This window comes from Hippocampus zosterae, chromosome 11 (genome assembly GCF_025434085.1).
Source record: "Hippocampus zosterae strain Florida chromosome 11, ASM2543408v3, whole genome shotgun sequence".
NCBI classification, from domain to species: domain Eukaryota; kingdom Metazoa; phylum Chordata; class Actinopteri; order Syngnathiformes; family Syngnathidae; genus Hippocampus; species Hippocampus zosterae.
Genome location: NC_067461.1, coordinates 17,110,715 through 17,131,698, shown reverse-complemented (window position 1 = coordinate 17,131,698; position 20,984 = coordinate 17,110,715). Strand labels below are relative to the sequence as shown.

General features: G+C 43.7%; 1 protein-coding gene across 3 annotated transcripts in view; it reads left to right on the top strand.

Annotated features, from left to right (window-relative positions):
- The window catches only part of LOC127610320 (adhesion G protein-coupled receptor A1), a 147,956-nt gene that overhangs the window by 105,410 nt on the left and 21,562 nt on the right, over positions 1-20,984 (top strand). For all 3 annotated transcript variants that reach the window (XM_052080299.1, XM_052080298.1, XM_052080300.1), the window contains one exon: positions 20,395-20,522. In XM_052080299.1, the coding sequence (XP_051936259.1) occupies positions 20,395-20,522 (128 nt within the window). The remainder of the gene's footprint in view (positions 1-20,394; positions 20,523-20,984) is intronic.

Sequence of the window (20,984 nt, the reverse complement as noted above, 5' to 3'; positions counted from 1 at the left end):
GCATTAAAACAATTTTCTAAAAATACTGAGATTCAAACATACAGCATATGTGACTAATTCAGTTGTGTGTCAGGTAAGCAAGAGCATTGTTGTTGTTGTTTTTGTCATTCACACGTACCCATGGTGGCAAAGGATTTAAATGTAATGGGGAAACATTTACCCCCCCCCCCCAAAAAAAAACAGAAAAAAAAGGTTGGTTGCTGGTTTTGCTCTTCTGGTGTATATGTTTTGACAAACACGATGTCAATTAGTGGTGCAGTGTCACTGCAGCATGATTACAGATGATTAGTTTTGGTTGTCCGAGCTTTTCTGCGTTAGCGACAAGATAAATCACCATCAATTGGGCCTTGAGGATAGTTAGTGAACATGAATAAAGTGAAAGCCGAAACAATTCAGTGCAAGAAAATAGCGTGCTTTATCTTACTATAATCGACGTTTGAGTTGCATCGTAAAACTGTAACCAGCAGAATAAACAGGAAGGCTGTTCCTTTTCCATATATGTACACATTGCAGACAAGACTAAGTCTCTGTGTTGCTTTATGGATGATACAGGATTAAAACTAAGTGAACATGATGTTGAACTGCTTGATTTCAATTTACCCTTCCCTTTTTCGGGGGTATTTATTCCCACATTCTTTGACAAATATTTGCTGGTTGCCGTTTCTTGGCTGTAAAAGTCTCTCAGATCTTGAATCCATGCCATCAAATTTGATTTGACATTGCGTTCAAGACCATATCTGTTGTCTTACTGTTGTGCATCTTTTAGCCTCTCATGTCATGCCATGTTCGCCCTGTCCAAAAAGCTCAGTTTTCTTAAGCATGCTTTTTGACGGAGGGATGAAAATGTTTAGATGTGTTCTTCACGAACCATTTCTCATGATATTTCTTTAAAAAATATTTGTCAAGTCTCATATTAAACTTAGTAGAAATATTCACTGTATAAAGACCATTGTATGTACTGTACATTACTGTATTATTATTATTGCAGTCTTATAACAACAACAATAAAAAAAAAAATCACTAAAGTAGCGGAAAATTCCATCATGTGGAAAATTAAGTGTCAGGAATGTTAACCTTTAAAAATAGGTCAACAGAGCTATAAAAAAAACATTTAAGTATTTTCTTTCTTTTTCTTTTTTTAATTCCAGACAATAGCCTTTTTGTTTTGAAGGGAAAAATCTCTTACCCAGCTGACAGTTTCGGCTGTCACTTCAGCCTTGACCGGGTCAGTTGAGCCTTATTTTCCCTACCCAGTCAGCTGTTTTTAAGACGTTACAAGGAAGCAGTGAAAGCTCCGGCTGAAGTGAGAGCCGAAACTGTCAGATAGGTAAGAGCTTTTCTCTTCACAAAAAAACGACCATTGTCTGGAAAAAAAACTAAACCTTCAGACTAATTCAACTAATAAGAAGACAAGATGAACGCCCTAGCGTTACAGCTATGAATAAACACACAGGTCAATGTAGAGTTTTTTTTTTTAAATCCCTGATTCCATTGATGTTGAGAAAATGCAAATACATTTTCTTAATTTTTTTTTAATTCTGCTGATAACACATCAAAGACAGTAATTTGTAATTATTTTATCTTAAATGATTTTGAAAGTGATGCCTAAAAAAGTTTGTAGAGGGGCATTTGTACCAGCTTTCCTTTTAACTACACTCATGCGTATGGCAACTGAAGACACTAATTGTTGAAAGTTTGTAGGTGGTTCTGCAACTCAACATTACGGGGTCTCTGTTGACATACTTTACCCTCCATTCTACTTCTTCCTTTCATAACTTTGCTGCTATGAATTGGGAATTTCTTCATTGCAAGACGAATAAAGGTTTTCATATCTTATTATCTTATAATTTGCCCCACACTTTCCATGGGAAACGGGCCTGTACTGCTGGCAGTCCAGTCTAATAGTAACACTTTTACTACAAAGCCACACTGTTATAACGTGCAGAATGTGGCTTGGAGTTGTCATCCCTGAAAAAGACGTTGGTCGGATGACAGTGTATGGTGCTCCAATACCTCTTGTGTACCTCTCAGCAATCGACAGATTTCCCATTCTATTGCCACTAACACCACGCTAGCATGGCAGATGGTTTTAGAACTTTGTGGTAATAACAATCCGGATGGTCCTTTTCCTCTTTAGTCAGTAGACAACATCAATGAATTCAAAAAACAATTTGAATGTATGCCCATCAGAACACAGCACACTTTTCCTGTCTGCATTAGTCCATCTCAGAATAGTTCGGGCTCAGAGAGGATGGCAGCCTGTCTGGGTATTGTTGATATATAGCTTTGGTTTTGCATGGTCGAGTTTTAACTTGCATTTGCAGCTGTAGCGACAAGCTTTGTTAACTGACAGAGGGGAGGCAGTGTTTGGAAAGAAGTTGTCTCTTATTCTACCACTAAATCCCCATGACTGCCATCTTTATCTCAAATCAAGCTTGAATGAATTAAATTATATTGAAAAAAAGTCATATTGAGTCATTAATATTGAAGAAAGAAATGGTTTTTGTCCCACATTTGGACAACTTGTCTTCCTTTACTACCACACAATTTCAAAAATGAGCTAAGCAAACTGTGATATGTTCCTAAAAAATAAATAAGTATATCTTCACCAGACATAACAGACAATATGTAGTATACCCACTCCTCAGTGGGGTACGCTCAGAGCAAAGACCCCAACTAAGGCTTAAACATGTCACATGCAAAATTGACGAGCAGCTAGACTTGTGAATCTTAATGGGTATTACTCCTGAATCAAATTGAACATACAATATCCATTTTCATTAACATTCTGGTCAGCAAAGACATTCTAAATCAGCAACGGACATGGGCATGTGCGATCCGGGCGGAAGGCGGTCTTCATTTCACAGATTTGTGATCTCCCCAGCCATATCATATCGCGTGAGCTTGTGGAGGCCTGCTTGTCGTTTATTATACACATACTTTGTATGCCTCAATGTGCTGCTGGAAAATCAGTGTCTTCTTCCACCGTGTCAAGGACAATCAGCACGCCTCTGGCATGCGGCATTTAAAGGGAAAGAGAAGAGCCGTTTCGATTGGTGGCAAAACAGTTCAGCAAACAAGTACCTTTTTTAAATTTGCCATGTTGTAGCACCTTGCAAAATTGGTAATCTGGCTCACGGATACGACTGAACTGTGTGCATCAGGGGTGTAGGAGGGGATTTAGGGGGTGGGTATACGTAATGATGGCTGAAAAATAAGTAGGTATATGACGTATACCAGCGTATACCCTTTACTACACCAATGTACAGTAGAACTCCACTACAACGAAATCATCTTTGCAGCCAGAAATTTTTCTCAACAGGGGACCTTTCACTATAGCAAATTTTATCTCAGACATAAACACAAACACACACAAAAAATGTAGATGTGTACTTTTAATGTTGATCCCAAAAGCGCCTAAGTGGGTGCATACACTTATTTGACACTTCATATAGCCAGCGTAGAAAGGAAAAAAATGGAAGGAAATTGCAAAATTTACGATCAGCATTCACTTTCACTTACATCGATTTCTTGCACAATGTCTTTTACTTTGCTTCCTCCATCTTAATTACTTTTATCCTCTCTTCAAGTGTTAAAAGCTTTTCTCTTCACTCCTTGTGAAGAACCTTGGTCTGCAAAGGTCCGTTTTTTAGCCATTTTATACCAAGTAATGCAACGTTCGTGCTGTGTCTGAAACTACGAGTGACATTTCTAACCACGTGCTCACAATTACAAATACTTCTTGGACTACTGTGCATGTGTAAGCCAGTGTGGTGGTTGCCGTTGCTGTTTCCGAGCTAAGCAGTAGGAGTCGCTGTGGCAGGCTGAGGTTGGATTAGACTTTTGCGGAAGGTTTTTTTTCTTCTTTGCAGTGAACCTCATTGAGAGACAAGGTTGGAGAAAAGGAGTTCGTATTATGCAACATGGGGACTTTTCACCGTAGGGGGATGCAAGAAAAAGGGAATGGCTTTAATGCATGAATATTTTTTGACACTAGGGGGTATTTTCGCACATGCAGGTTTCGTTGTAGAGGAGTATCTCTTTAGGCATGTTAATTCTGGTATATTGGTGAAGTGTTACCTGGGTTGTGTGTTATATCAAAAATGTTCCATTGCATAAAAGGTTAATATTAAATAATGGGATGCATGAGGTTCATAAGCCATGCAATGTTTATTTGAGAACTACAGTGAAACTCCTCTACAACGAAACATAGATGATTGTCATAAAACGTATTTTTCTATGGCATTTTCCACATCCATTTGGCATGGTTGAATAGATCCATGTTTGTACATCCATCTTCTCTGACGTACAGGGATAGTCTAAGAATTTACCATAATGTTCATTTTATATAATATATATATAAAATGTAAAATTAATGGTAAATTATTTTCTTGACAAAGCGTTTGTGAACTGCTCCCAAGGTATTGCTATGCTTTTGTACTTTGCAGTTCCACAGGTAGATGCACCACCGACCTGACAGATTTCCAGAACCGAATAATGTTTTGGATCCCAGAAATGGAGACGCAGTCAAAATGTGAAAAGTACAAATGATTGTCAAAAATGTGAAAGCAACAAAGTCCAAAATGCTAGTCAAAAGGATCCAGGTAAAAGGGATGAATAACTCAAGGCACTTTCAAAAGGCAAAGTCATAGAAACACAAGAACAAAAACAACATGACAGGAGTCCAGTTCACACAACTATGACAATATTGAGAGGTCTAGCAAATGACACTTGAGCATGAACAGGAAACAAGGTTAATACTATAATTCGACGAAGAAGGCAGAGTCCTTTAAGACAAGGCATGATGATGATGATGATTGGCAACAGGTGTGCCGGCTAGAGGGAAACGCCCCTCACTTCAGGTGGAGCTGAAACAAAAACAAACATAGACATGACACTACCTGCTCTTAGCAAATTGGGAATTTCATTACACTGGCATTGCTCAGTTCCCTCTTGATAATCATGTTAAATTGATAATTCCCTCCATAAGGGGGACATTACAATGAATGAATAAACATCAAAGCCTTACCAACACAGACCGCCCAGCACTTCTCCCCGTGTTGATATCACAAGGCACTTCAAATGGTGATTTTTAGAGCACAGCCATCAAATGTCCAACATTGTCCAGACAGCCATCACTGCAGAAAGACCATTAGAGGTCAAATCAAAGCAGAGAACGCATGGAAATGATGGCTGGCAATGGATGCATGTGAGCTCTGTTACGCAATTAAGCGCCATGGAGGCAGGCTCATTTATCCTCCGAGACCATTGCTGCCACAGTGTAATGCATTGTTAGAGACGCTGCTTGCATGCGTTTTCTCTTTGGAGGCTTGACATCGGCTCCATTCTTCCTGTCATGATGTCCATTAATGATATTAGAGCAGAATTTACGAAGTGTTGCCCCTATTTTCATTTATTATTGCGTTGAAGAAATATGCAAAATGTATCGTCTGGCAAGTAAAAAAAAATATGGACCTGTGCAAGGTGTCTCTGCAAGCTGAGAACAAGGTGTGAGCACTGCGTGGAAGGTGTTGCCCAGCATGTGCTTCCATTTCTTTTCGTAGTGTTTCTATATCCTTATACAGTTTCTTACAAGAACTGTGCCAAAATGTTGAGGACATGGGTGGATCTGGAATCCATTATTGACCAAGTCCTGCACATTTTACAATCATTATTTTGATTTAGATAAAATAATTCCGTGAGTTGGTCTGATGTTCAACAATCATTGCCAAACCTTACAACGATTTTGTTGATTATGAAAATCAAAATTGATTATTTTGATGATTATTTTTCCATAAGACCGAGCCTAATTACAATGATTAATTGAAACATTGTACATTTAATTCAATAAAGAGTCAATTCATTCAAGTGCAGCAACATGTCTTCAAGTCAAATGAAGGTCATGGTTATAACCACTTTCATCAAGTTATATGAGCATGAGGATGCTCTAGACCAGGGGCCAACCTTTTTGACTTAGAGAGCCATGAAAGCCATGTATAAATCAGAATCAGAATCATCTTTATTGGCCAAGTATGTAGAACACACAAGGAATTTGTCTCCGGTATAACACGCTGCATTAGTATCATCGTAAACAAGAACATGACAAATAGGTATGCAAGGACATTTCGTAATGTAAGTGAACCGTAGTGTGGTGGTACCACCCAGTGACAACTGTGAGACAATGTGCAAAGTATCAAGCAGAGCTAAAGTGTACAGTGGTAGAATGCTAATACTATGACAGTTTGTACAGTTGGTGCAGAAAATCATTGAACCATTTTAGAGTGGCCAGTAGCAGTATTTGTAGTACAACAGTCAGTGACTGTTTAGAGAGTTAATGGCTAGAGGGAAGAAGCTGTTTAAGTGTCTACTGGATTTGGTGCGCATGGATCTGCAGCGCCTGCCTGAGGGGAGTAGCTGGAAAAGGTGGTGGGCAGGCTGCGGGGGATCCAGGAGGATTTTCCGTGCCCTTGTCTTGATTCTTGCAATGTGCAAGTCCTCAAGAGTGGGTAGGACGGTGTTTAAATAAACTGTATTTTAAAAGTGTATTCAACAAAATATCGGTATGATAAGACTCTGAATGTATTCTTTTAAATAATTATAAAATAATACAGTATTAAAATAAGTCATAATGCTCACCATTAATGTGAATGGTTTTCCTTTCCTCACGATTGCTAAAGATCCAGCAAAACGAGTGGAATTCTCGTCAGCTTGCCGGGTCCATACGCGGAGTTGCTGCTGGCTAGTTTGTACACTGCTCAGTAGCTTCCGCGCTTCCTTTCTACTGTCTCCCGCAGCGTATTTTGATGCGAACGTAGCATGGCGCGTGTCAAAGTGCCGCTTTACATTCAACTGTTTGTCATTGCAAATTAGACACACCTAGGAACCTGTTCTTTCCACAAAGACGAATCCTTTGTCCTGAAGTGTACCATACTCGTCATCTTTTTCATCGAAAGATTAGCTTTGAGCTACTGACGGAGCGTGCTGATTCAAAAGGGGGTGTTTATATTGAACAAATATTTGCAAATATTGAACAGCTCAATGTTAAAAATTTTACTGACATGCCAACTATGCAATGAAATGTCAGGTTGGGACTGCTGAGTAGAGCGCACACAGATTCTGCTTCCAATAGCCATGTGTGCACATGTGAAACAAGACAGCTTTCTTGTCATAATGTTGTCTTATTTATGATAGCTAGATTCATAAATAATGAGATTTAGATTCATTGTAAATGAAAGGCTGACTTTTGTTAAACAAAACAAACAAAAAAAGCCATTCTTATGGCTTTTAATAGCTCTGTTCATTATTTATTATCATTTCTTTATTTGTTTAGGGGACAGGAGGGAGGGCTGTGAGCTAGTACATGGCTGAGGTTTGAGCAAAACTAATTTAATAGATAGTAGGCTTTAAATATCTCCCAAGAACAACAATTACAAAAACTTCTTTAAAAGTGTTCGCCTTGAGCTGAAGACAACATTTCAGATCTGCGTTTATTGAGAAAAGAATGCTAATGAAACAATGCCTCCTTAATGACGCCATCCTGTTCCAAAAGATTTTATGATTGTATTGCGGTGCATCCAGTGCTGAACACTTGCCAGGTGGCGGTGATTATATGCCTGAATGTATCTCAAAGCTGTGAGCTGAGTGACAGCCTCAAGGTGCCGCTGAATCATTGATGAACCGCATTAATGGTGCATGGCCTTTTTTTCAGACTGTTGTTAAGTCAGAAAGTTCTGTCTCACCAGTGTTCTGTCACACTCTGTTATCCTGTGGGGTGCGGGGAAGCCAAAGTGAGTTTGATTTGCACACTTAGGCTGCTTCCGTTCCAGTGTTCATGGGGCCACTCAAGGATGATAAAATACAGTGCTGCAAACCGTGAGCCTGCAGGCTGTTCGCCAGAGGATTTTAATTTGTTTTCTTCCCTTTCGACTACATCCGCTTTCTAATCTGCATTTGTGTGCAGTCTTGCAGTCGCTGTTGTCATTACAATAGAACAAAGTGCATACTGCGGATGACATTATACACAGATGACTACACTTTTAATTTCGTGCAGTATGTGACCAGCCCGACACATGAACAAGGACATTTTAGACCTTGTCCTTGCTCATGGTCTACCGGTGTCAAATCTGGAAGTCCTTGAAAATGGGGTTTCTGATCACATGGCAGTTTTATTTGACGTAGTCTTATCGCATGCTGCTGTGTAATCTGCCACTCCTAGTTGTAAACACCAAATTTTTAACCCTCGCACTGCTAGTCGTTTCTCTGATGCCTTTAATAACCTTTGCGTACCCTCGTCTAACACAGAGGAACTTACCTCTTGGTTCTACTCGTCATGCCGTGCCATCCTGGATTTGGTGTCTCCTTCAAAAACTGTGCTCCCAAAACCTAAACCCGAGCCATGGTTAAACGACATTACCCACGCAGCTAGGCAGGGGTGTCGCAAAGCTGAACGCAAGTGGAAAAAAGACAAATCGCATGTCTCTTATCAAATTTGGAAATATTGCTGGCGTAACTACCAGCACAGTAAAAGAGGCCAAAAGAGAATATCTATCGGACCTTATTAAAGCTAACCGTCACAACCCACACGCACTATTTAAAACTATAGATTCTGTACTCAAACCCCCTCTGCCTACTTGCTCGGATTCTTCACCCGAGATGTGCAACAGATTCCTTCAGTTTTTCATTGATAAGGTCTCTATAGCTAGGACTCCGGTCTCAAATACCGCATCTGACCCCTCTGTCCATGTTCCATGTTCAACTGTACTAAATTCTTTTGAAACTGTGTCCTTGGCGCTTTTGGAGGATGTAGTTCGCCAGACAAAGCCATCTGGCTCACCTTGCGACTCTCTTCCCCCGCATTTCTTTCAGGAGGTTCTCCCGAATGTTGGCGCGACGGTCTTGTATATCATCAACAGCAGCCTCTCTTCTGGTGTAGTTCCCCAACAGTTTAAACATGCTGTGGTCCAACCCTTGATCAAGAAACCTGGTCTTGATCCAGATGTGCTGTCAAGTTTCAGGCCCATTTCCAAACGGCCTTTCATTTCCCAAATTCTGGAAAAAGCGGTGGACATGTAGTTCAAACTTTTCTTGGATGAACATAACATCTTGGAGGTCTTCCAGTCAGGTTTCAAGACGATGCATAGCACGGAGTCAGTCCTGTTACGCGTTTCTAATGACATCCTCCTCGTTGTTCTCCTCTCCTGCTGACTCGTTTGCAGCACTTGGTGGGCATTGGCGGCAGTGCTCTTGAGTGGTTTAGGTCCTATCTAGCTGACAGAGCCTTTTGTGTCAGCCTTGGCTGCTCTGAGTCACGCACTGCTCCCCTGTCATGTGGTGTTCCACAGGGCTCAATTCTGGGGCCTCTGCTGTTCTCGCTGTATCTGCTCCCATTGGGTTCCATTTTAAGGAAACGTGGTATTCCCTTCTACTGCTATGCAGATGACTGCCAGATCTATGTCCCACTGAGCAAGAAATATGCCTTCTCATTAAGGCCACTCCTATCCTGTCTGGAAGAAATCAAAACCTGGATGACACAACATTTCTTGAAATTCAACGAAAAGAAGACAGAGGTGATATTGTTTGGTCCCAGTGACCCTTGTACATCCCATCCTGTAGACTTGGGCCCCCTGTCTCCTTATCCTAAGTCAACTGTCTCAAACTTGGGCCTTAAACTGGACAGTGATTTCAAACTCGTTCGGCAAATTGGTGCCGTTGTTAAATCCAGCTTCTTTCACCTTAGACAGCTGGCCAAAATAAAACCTCTCCTCTCACATGGACACGTTGAGACAGTAATTCATGCCTTTGTCACATCCCGGCTCGATTACTGCAATGCCGTTTACTTTGGAGTCAGCCAGTCCTCCATTAAGCGCCTTCAGCTGGTCCAGAATGCCGCTGCTCGCCTCTTGACTGGTACTCGTAAGAGGGAGCACATAACTCCTACTCTGGAATCTCTTCACTGGCTCCCCATTCATTTTAGAGTTATTTTCAAGATCCTCCTCTTTGTTTTCAAATCTCTGAATAATCTCGCGCCACCTTACCTCTCTGAGCTCATCCGCCACTACACACCTGCTCGGCGCCTCAGGTCTGTGGACCAGATATTATTAGAAGTACCAAGAACTAAACTGAGGCTCAGAGGGGATTGAGCCTTTTCTGTTGCTGGTCCCTCTCTCTGGAATGACCTCCCAATGAACATTCGGCAAGCCTCCTCGCTGCCCATCTTCAAAACCCTCCTCAAAACTCACTTGTATTCTTTAGCATTCGACTCAGCATGACTTTGATCTGTTCTTGGTTTTCTACCGCCTTTATTACCGATTTGTCTTACTGTTTATTGTGCATGTTAAATTGCTCCATGTACAGCACTTTGTATGCAGCGATGGAGGTTTGAAAGTGCTCTATAAATACTGTTGACTTGACTTGACTGATTCTGCAGTTTTATGTCTTCAATCATATGCAATGTTTGGAAATTTTGCCACTACCTGCTGATTATTTGCGGGTAGGTTGAACAGAGCAGTGCATAATCATAACCTCGAGGCTCAACCAACACACATGTCCTGCAAACACTCAGCAGCGTCTGTTACATTTTGTTGTGTGGGCAAGATGACCTTGCACCCACTATGCCTGAGCGCCGAGATTATGGATGAGATCAACTTTAATTGACTTTTATAATCTTATTTTGGATAGGGGAAGGCAGATCACGGATTAAAGTTGTAGCTTGGTACACAAAAGCAGGGGATCAAGCACCTGTTTAGCTGCGTTGGCCCAAGGGACAGTGGGAGCGTGTTCAGATGTAACATGTCAGTGCTAATCCAGACGGGGCTAAACTGCATTGTATGGTAATGGCTCTAATGAACTGTGTTGTCAAAGGGCTGATCACAGAGCGGTACTGTGGAAGCAGAGTAATGAAGTGGCCACCGTGCAGTGATGTAATATGATTGCAGTTCAAATCATGAGCGGCCTGGAGGAAATGCATTTCCTGGAGCTGGCTGTTCCTGTCCCCAGCTGACATCCCATTGGGTCTGCAACAGTTTTGACTTGTTCAGGACACTACTATGATCTGCACCAGTGGCCGGTCCATCATTCATCATGACAGCAAGGTCAACAAAGGGGCTTGTCATTTTACAATCTGTTGTAACACAGAACACTGAAAGCTATGCAACTGTACATATGTAGTTACAATTCAATAAAACCGAAGCACTTGAATACAGATCTTCAGAACTATTCCTGGTTGTGCCACATTGCCCCCCCCCCCCCCCCCCCCCAGGGAATCTTCAATACTGCCTCCAGGGAAAATATAGATTATAAATATTTATTTGGGCCACCCTGTGGACTACCATGGTAATTTCCTGTGAATTTCCCAAAGGATGAACATTTGGTAAGATTGTAGATTGTAAATGATTTTATGCTATTCCACACGGGCGCATAGTTGTTAGCTGAAAACTAAATTTTTCAGCATTTCTGCATAACTTTTCTTTGCGATTTTAAGTTCCTTTGTCCGCTGGTTTTCAGGCGGCATCTCTGGCTTTTCCAAGCTGACTTAGTCTGGAAGTGAACCATGGCTTGATATTGACGAACAAGCGGAAGCTCTTTGTTGCAACACGCGTCCTCACAGAAACTGGTGTATGATGTTACGGTGTCCGTGTATTCGTGCAGGCTGCAGGTTGAAGTTTCAAAGACACGCTAATCAGTGCAGTCCATACTTTCCTGTACTACCAGTTTTGCTTTATCGGTGCACCTCTTCACAGTCTTTAAAGTAATTTTTTGTGCATTTGTGTCTGTGCCAGCATGTTGGAATTATGTGCATTAAACAGTCATCAGACAAATCCAACTCTGCATGGGCCTCTATGAGTAAGAATTGTCCAGTGTAGCGTTCTCTGATGAAGCAATCAATGTGATGGTTATATCTGGGGTGGTCATGGTTAAGTTGTGCTCCGTTAAAATCACCCAGGATGATGAGGGGTGATTCTGGGCGCTGTCGCTCAAGTTCGTTGACTTGGTCAGCCATGATGCGATGTAAACACCGGCGAGTATGACGGAGGACAACTCATGTGTAGTAAGTAGTGGCTTAGAGTTTCGAAATAGCATCTCGAAGTTCAGGCTGAGGTGTGTGTTGAGCTCTGTCCACCATTTGTTGTTGATATAATGGCAAATTCTGCCTCCTTTTGACTTCCCCGAACCTTCTGTGACACGGTCTGCTAGGTGAAGACGGAAGACAGGTAGGTGTAGCGCGGCGTCCAGGATGCATTCGCTGAGTCAAATTTTAGTGTAGCAGAGTGCGGCAGAACTCGCGAAGGTTTTTCAGATCCTTGTGCAGGGAAGAGGTTCATCTATCTTGTCTGGCACAGACCGTAGATTAGCAACATGAATCGATGGGAGCAGAACCTTAGAGTGCAGCTGGTTCGCCAGCGATTATCTCCGAAAAAAGATGTGGGTTCGTGTTGTTGACAAAAAAATTCAGACGAGACTCCATAATGCTTTGCATGTATTCTCTCAAGCTCTCTGGAGCCATGACTGAGGTGGTAATGATGGCAGTAGTTGTACGGTAATCGTAGTAGTAGTAGTCGTAGTCGTAGTCGTAGAGAATCCCAATACTTATTTACACAGCTACACATTTGGATGTGGGCCGTGTTCCATTACTTTTACATCACAGGCACTGTCTAATATTTTTTTTCCAAATACTTTAAATGTCAGCTGTAATTGCTTCAGAACCTTTTGCATTTTAACACATTAATGATTTAATATTTATTTGTATCATCATTGAGTTTATGTTTATTTAGTAGACTTCCATTCCTGGAGTAAAACTAGATTTTCTGTTTTATTTATTTATTGGTCCAGTAAAATTTTAGAGAACAAGTAATCAGTCAGCATATCAGTTTACATTTTGGAGATTAGTATTTCAGTGATGCTCAAGCTACATATGTTGTGGATTTATATATATATTTCCTTTGACTTTAAAAGATGAACAAGAAAGCTTTATTAGAACAAATCTCGCCTGCTCTGCTGCTTAAAATTGCGAAGATCACCAACCTCTAAAAGCATTAATATCTCCTCCTGATCCGGTAGTAAATCTGACTGTATGCTATGTGTGTGAATGGGGTGCCCTGCTGTTCATGTATACCTCGCCTGCTGCTGGGTCTTCATTCACAACTGATTCATAATGCTGCTTTTCAGAAAGCTGCAAGGGTGATGATGCAATTCTCTTCAGTTCCATTTTGGCAACAGTCCACAGAGCTGCTTGAATGGCTTTTAAGCAATCCCAATATGAAAACACAAAACATGCTGAGGATAATAAGGCTCAAAAAACCAGGGCAAAATAGTATGCACTACATAACTAACTACACACAGCAGAGGCACTGTTGATACAATCTCTAAGAATTTGCAGTCCCAAGAACATGACATCAGCTTTGGGAAGTTACACCATGCACAACTCAACTATTCCAAGTCCTTCAAGCAGCATTGCTTTGATCAATGCAACACAGACAGTGAAACAGGTGTTTTTTTCTTCTTCTATACTACAGAATCAGTCACTTGCAAATGCAACTTTTTTTGGGGTGCAGGTGTTACACTTCCATTTAGAATCAATACGGGTTGTGTAGATCGGGCCAAATCTGTAAAGTTACACATTATGTGCTTATTCCGTCCCATACTTGCCAGATAAAAAGTGGAGATTTTAGAAACAATGTCGGACAAAATAATCATTAGGTTCTTTGGACAAAGGGACAGTGGAACTGTTTCCAGCTGTTGAACTAAGATAGCAATACAGTAGTTGGAGCAAGTTAAAGCCCCAGCCACCTGAAAGACTGGCGATGTTCATGCTTTTGTTTTTCAATCATCACAGAAGAAGATCTTAACATGTAAACATGTTATATTTATCCATCCATCCATCCATCCATCATCTACCGCTTATCCGGGGCCGGGTCGCGGGGGCAACAGCTTTAGCAGGGAAGCCCAGACTTGCCTCTCCCTAGCTACTTCTTCCAGCTCTCCCCGGGGGATCCCGAGTCGTTCCCAGGCAAGCTGGGTGACATAGTCTCTCCAGCGTGTCCTGGGTCTTCCTCGGGGTCTCCTCCCGGTGGGACATGACCGGAACACCTCACCAGGGAGGCGCTCAGGAGGCATCCGAATCAGATGCCCAAGCCACCTCATCTGGCTCCTCTCGATGTGGAGGAGAAGCGGCTCGACTCTGAGCCCCTCCCGGATGACTGAGCTTCTCACCTTATCTCTAAGGGAGAGCCCGGACACCCTGCGGAGAAAACTCATTTCAGCCACTTGTATCCGGGATCTCGTTCTTTCGGTCACGACCCATAGCTCGTGACCATAGGTGAGGGTTGGGACGTAGATAGACCGGTAAATTGAGAACTTCGCCCTTTGTCTCAGCTCCTTCTTCACCACGACAGACCGATACAACGTCCGCATCACAGCAGATGCTGCACCGATCCGCCTGTCGATCTCCCGCTCCCTCCTACCCCCACTCGTGAACAAGACCCCAAGATACTGTCACGTCGCGTGCTCGCCGACAGGTGGCGGATTTTTCCCTCCGCCTGTTCGGTGCACCTGTTCTCTATCTCGGACTGATTGCCCTCCTATATTAATGAGACTCCGGCAGTTCTCCCACTGCCGGAGAATTCCTTACCGTGCCATTGCTCTCTATCGCTACTCTCGTCGCTTGACAATTTCTCGCTGCCTTATTGCCTTACGGCCTCTACCTTCGCGTATTTCATATTGTGACCAAATTGTTATCGTCGGTTCTCCTATCTCGGTAGTTCCTCGCCCTTTATCGTTTCGCGAGCGTTTTCGGTTGTCTTCCTTATTTTTCCTGGTCCTTATTTGACCAGCGTTTTCTGTTACCGTTTTCCCTGTTCGGGCTCCTTTTGTTCTTTATTAAAACCCTTTGTTTCTCACAAGATCTTTTCGTTGTCTGCCTTTCCTGGGATCCACCTCGTTTTTTCTGTTGTGCACGAGGCGATTTCTCATCGCCTCGGGCTCAACGTGACAGATACTTGAACTCCAATTGGGGTAAGATCTCCTCCCCGACCCGGAGGGGGCACTCCACCGTTTTCTGACTGAGGACCATGGTTTCAGATTTGGAGGTGCTGATTTTCATCCCAACCGCTTCACACTCGGCTGCGAAACGCTCCAGTGAGAGTTGGAGAGCCCCGTTTGAAGGCGCCAACAGCACCACATCATCTGCAAAAAGCAGGCATGCAATACTGAGGCCCCCAAAACGGACCCCCTCAACGCTTCGGCTGCGCCTAGAAATTCTGTCCATAAAGGTTATGAACAGAATCGGCGACAAAGGGCAGCCTTGGCGGAGTCCTACCCCCACTGGAAACGATTCTGACCAAACTCTGACATCGGTGGTATAGTGACCTAACAGCCCGTATCAGGGGGTTCGGTACCCCATACCCTCGAAGCACACCCCACAGAACTCCCCGAGGGACACGGTCAAACGCCTTCTCCAAGTCCACAAAACACATGTAGACTGGTTGGGCGAATTCCCACATACCCTCAAGGACCCTGCTAAGGGTGTAGAGCTGGTCCACTGTTCCACGGCCGGGACGAAAACCACACTGCTCCTCCTCAATCTGAGGCTCGACTTCCTGACGGACCCTCCTCTCCAGCACCCCTGAATAGACCTTACCAGGGAGGCTGAGGAGTGTGATCCCTCTGTAGTTGGAACACACCCTCCGGTCCCCCTTTTTAAAAAGAGGGACTACTACCCCGGTCTGCCAATCCAGAGGCACTCTCCCTGTTGACCACGCGATGTTGCAGAGGCGTGTCAACCAGGACAGCCCCACAACATCCAGAGCCTTGAGGAACTCCGGGCAGATCTCATCCACCCCTGGAGCCTTGCCACTGAGGAGCTTTTTAACCACATCGGTGACTTCAACCACACCTCAGAGTCCCCAGGCTCTGCTTCCTCCAAGGAAGGCGTGTTGGTGGAGTTGAGGAGGTCTTCGAAGTACTCGGCCCACCGGTTCACAAGGTCCCGAGTCGAAGTCAGCAGCGCCCCATCCCCACTCTACACAGTGTTAGTGGTGCACTGCTTCCCCCTCCTGAGACGTCGGATGGTGGACCAGAATTTCCTCGAAGCCGTCCCGAAGTCGGATTCCATTGCCTCACCGAACTCTTCCCACGCTCGGGTTTTTGCCACGGCGACCACCGAAGCCGCGGTCCGCTTGGGCAGTCGATACCCGTCAGCTGCCTCTGGGGTCCCACAGGCCATAAAGGCTCGATAGGACTCCTTCTTCAGCTTGACGGCATCCCTTACTGCTGGTGTCCACCAGCGAGTACGGGGGTTGCCGCCACGACAGGCACCAACCACCTTACGGCCACAACTCAGATTGGCCGCCTCAACAATAGAGGCATGGAACATGGTCCACTCGGGCTCAATGTCCCCCGCCTCCCCCGGAACATGGGAAAAGCTCTGTCGGAGGTGGGAGTTGAAACTCCTTCTGACAGGGGATTCCGCCAGACGCTCCCAACAAACCCTCACTATACGTTTGGGTCTGCCAGGACGGACCGGCATCTTCCCCCACCATCGGAGCCTACTCACCACCAGATGGTGATCAGTTGACAGCTCCCCCCCTCTCTTCACCCGAGTGTCCAGAACATGCGGCCGCAAATCCGATGATACAACTACAAAGTCGATCATCGAACTGCGGCCTAGGGTGTCCTGGTGCCAAGTGCACATATGGACACCCTTATGTTTGAACAAGGTGTTCGTTATGGACAATCCGCGACGAGCACAGAAGTCCAATAACAAAACACCACTCGGGTTCTGATCGGGGGGGCCGTTCCTCCCAATCACGCCCCTCCAGGTCTCACTGTCATTGCCCACGTGAGCATTGAAGTCCCTCAGCAGAACAAGGGAGTCCCCAGCAGGAGTACTCTCCAGCACACCCTCCAAGGACTCCAAAAAGGGTGGGTATGCTGAGCTGCTGTTTGGTGCATATGCACAAACAACAGTCAGGACCCGTCCACCCACCCGAAGGCGGAGGGAGGCAACCCTCTCGTCTACCGGTGTGAACCCCAATGTACAGGCACTGAGCCGGGGGGCAATGAGTATGCCCACACCTGCTCTTCGCCTCTCACTGTGAGCAACTCCAGAGTGGAAGAGAGTCCAACCCCTCTCGAGAGAACTGGTACCAGAACCCAGGCTGTGTGTGGAGGCAAGTCCGACTATATCCAGTCGGAAATTCTCTGCCTCACACACCAGCTCGGGCTCCTTCCCTGCCAGAGAGGTGACATTCCATGTCCCAAGAGCTAGCTTCTGCAGCCGAGGATCGGACCACCAGGGTCTCCGCCTTTGGCTGCCGCCCAGCTCACATTGCACCCGACCCCTTTGGCTCCTCTCATGGGTGGTGAGCCCATGGGAAGGGGGACCCACGTTGCCTCTTCGGGCTGTGCCCGGCCGGGCCCCATGGGTGTTGGCCCGGCCACCAGGCGCTTGCCAACGAGCCCCACCTCCAGGCCTGGCTCCAGAGGGGGGCCCCGGTGACCCGCGTCCCGGCAAGGGAAACCTAGATCCATTTATTGCAATCATCATCGGGGTCTTTGAGCCGTGCTTTGTCTGGCCCCTCACCTAGAACCTGTTTGCCATGGGTGACCCTGCCAGGGGCATAAAGCCCCAGACAACTTAGCCTCTAGGATCATTGGGACACACAAACCCCTCCACCACGGTAAGGTGACGACTCACGGAGGGGGTTACATTTAATGTTTGTTTGTTTTTTAAGAAGAATTTGGGGACTTAACAGTAAATTATTATTGTATTGTTTTTGTCAAATCTTCCCCCCAAAAACTGATTGAGCAAGGTCTAGTTTAAATAGATATATTGCTCCATCTTCTGATTGAATCGATGATCAACTATAGTTTTTTTTTTTCTCCAAACTCGCTGATCGTCTCCAAATACCCTGAGGGTGTGAATCCTGATTACATTTATTTATCATTATTAAATTGTTGTTCCAACTTAAACTGCTCAGGAGGGAAGCACCCTTCCTCCTTCTATTAACAGACTCACCGATTTCAAACACGAGCTCATATAAATGAAACAATGGTGAGCGTCAGACGACCATTCAGACTGAGATCTGTCTACATTTTCTTTGCTTCATTCTTCTCCACAAGGAGAAGGAACGTCCCTGGTATTCTTTGTGATGTGGCACAGATATTTTCTTCTTCTTTTACCCATACTACAAGATAGATGAGATCCTTCACTTGGGGCAGTAGCTCACTCAGTAATAATTCACAGTTTTCCGTTCAAGAAGGAGCTGGATATCCGTAAAGTCATCCTAACTGCTTCACGCCTGGCTGTAACCTGCTCGCTACCAATCAGCAAACCAAACACAGTTCCCCCTCTTGCGCTTCTTGCTTTTTCATAAAATGTGTGTGTACAGCTCCTCTGACTTTACCAGGCCCCCTTTTTGGCTATGCAGCTCTCTGAATCTGAGGCTGTGTCAATAATACTTCATTTTTGGTCCAAGCTTTTCATTTGGAAAAAAAGGATCTTTCACACATTAGATTCTTCTCCAGTCAAAATACATCATCACTCCTTATCCTTAATATCTAAACACATATATTCTGTGATGTCCATAATCTTGTCCCAACATGGCCCTGAGCGAGAACTTCCTGAGTTGTTCATTAACTGCTTTCTGTGCCTGTTTCTCAACAAGCTCATTGACAAAAAATAAAATAAAATAAAAACCCACACATACACATATACAGCTCGAATGAACACTGGCCGAATGAGCTGAGACTTCGGGGTTGACTTCCAAAAATTATTAAGATGCTCCTCTGGACCTGTGGTGCCTTGAGATCTGCCTGAAGGAGCCGGGTGTGGCTTATCTCTGATCAGATAGCAGCCAAAGCTGGATGGATTGATTTTGTTTCGGCAATTCAACTCAGCTGTCCAAAATTCTCTTTGTCTTGATGTTTGTGTGGACATGTTTCTCACCTATTAAATTATTCCATGCTATTTCACGTACACAATTTAGCACCCTAAATAAAAATCTTAACTTCAACACATTTCCTTGGTGGTGCCATGGGGATTTGGTTTTCATCAGCATCATTGCATATCATTGTAATTAACAAATTTTCATTGTCCTTCTATGACATCGCTCTGAGGGTAAATACGAACGTAATATTTGCTTGTTAAACATTAATTAACAAACTGTGTGAAGTTGTCTGATATGTTGGAACGCCTGATGCTGTGTCTTGTCATTGAGCATCTAAATTCACAAATGAAAAGTACAGCATCTTGCATCATTCATGTAAAGTGCAGTGCATCATGTCATAATTTACAGTCCAGTTTCCAGCCATTTTATTTTGACTTTCCAAGAAAATAGTTATCTGTGATAAGAACATGATTCATTTCTGATTCAATTTTATGCGGTTAAAACCTGCTCCCTCAGTACCAAGCTTTCCCAAAACTTGATGTGCCAATGAGACTAGTGTTGCTTCATCCTTCACAGATCTATATTGGAAATTGACAATGTCTACTGCATGCACTTTACCTTTGGGCATACAAATGCATATGTGGTCACTGACAGTGCTATCGATATAATGTATGCTTAATTTAACATCATGACACCCAAATGTCAATGTTGAGTGGTTTTAATATCCCCCGACTCGCCTTTAGGAACCAATACTCTCACATCATTGCTTGATCTGAGCACAGGCTGCAGGTAAAAATGTTTGATACACTTTCCCATATTGTAGTTATCTCCCTTCAATAGTCCAGTGTCCAGTATTTGGCATATAATCAGTCCGTGAGAATGAAAACCATCATTGTGTCTGTTTCCAATGCAACAGATCTAATATGAACATCATAATGTTATTTATTATATGTTTACTGCATTTTGAGTTAGATCACAGTGGCACTATGCTGATAATACTTAATGACCACTGCCTGAGCGAATACATCTTTGAAAAGGAAATAATATATATTTTTTTTTTTGTTGTTGTTGTTTGGGTTTTTTTTTTCAATATGCCTCTCTGGCGTAGGGTGTCAACTGAATTCCCAAAATGCAATACACAAGCACCTGGATGGAATGTTGAATCAAGTGTTATTATTCTTTAGAGCGTTGGACAGCACATACTGTGATTACTACTACTGCTACTACTTTCGATGTTTTATGTTCAGTCTTATAGACTGAGACAAGCTTTCAAGTGCACGATAAATAAAGTTGAAAAGTTGAAATGAGCATTCAAACTCCATGGATTTCGAGAAGGTAATTTATATTTCACTTGTAGTTGTCAACTGTACGCTGAGGTGGCTTTTGTAGGATTTTGTAAGCCAAACACGTTCTCATTTTCATTCCTCATATTAAACTAAACCTCTGAAATTCTTTGTCATGAATCTGCCGTCTTTCCTCTAATCTCCATTTCACTCCCTCTATTCCCCAGGATCTGAAGAAGGTGCTGTCTTTCCCCCCATACCCAGCGGAGTTTTTGCACCCGGTCGTGTATGCCTGCACGGCGGTCATGCTGCTCTGCCTCTTTGCCTCCATCATCACATACATAGTGCATCACAGGTAAGAAAATTCAGCCCTTTCGCAAATATTTTTGTGGAAGGTTACATCGGCAGCACAGCAATTGAATGTCAATTGGTCCTGGATGCACGCGGCCATGCTCAGGCTTCAAGCTGTGATAGTCTCGATCCTCTCAAAACTCAACGGGAAATTTCTAATAAAAAATGAAGAGGTGCTCCCTAGTTCTATATGTCAAGTTATAACTAATCCTCAAAACAGTTTTCAGTGTAATGGTTTGAATTTGAAGCATGTTTCACAAACGTGCTGACTGTGGCCTGACTTGGACCCTTAGCCTAGTTGAAAGCACTGCCAAGCGTTTGCGCATGTACGTAAATGCATGTGTGTATGTCTTTCATCTGACTGGAGTTGTTCGGTTCTAAAGCAGGGATGGGCAACCCGTGAAAATCTGCTGGATTCTATCCCAGCTGTCTTCGGGCAGTTGGCGGGGTACACCCTGAACTGGTT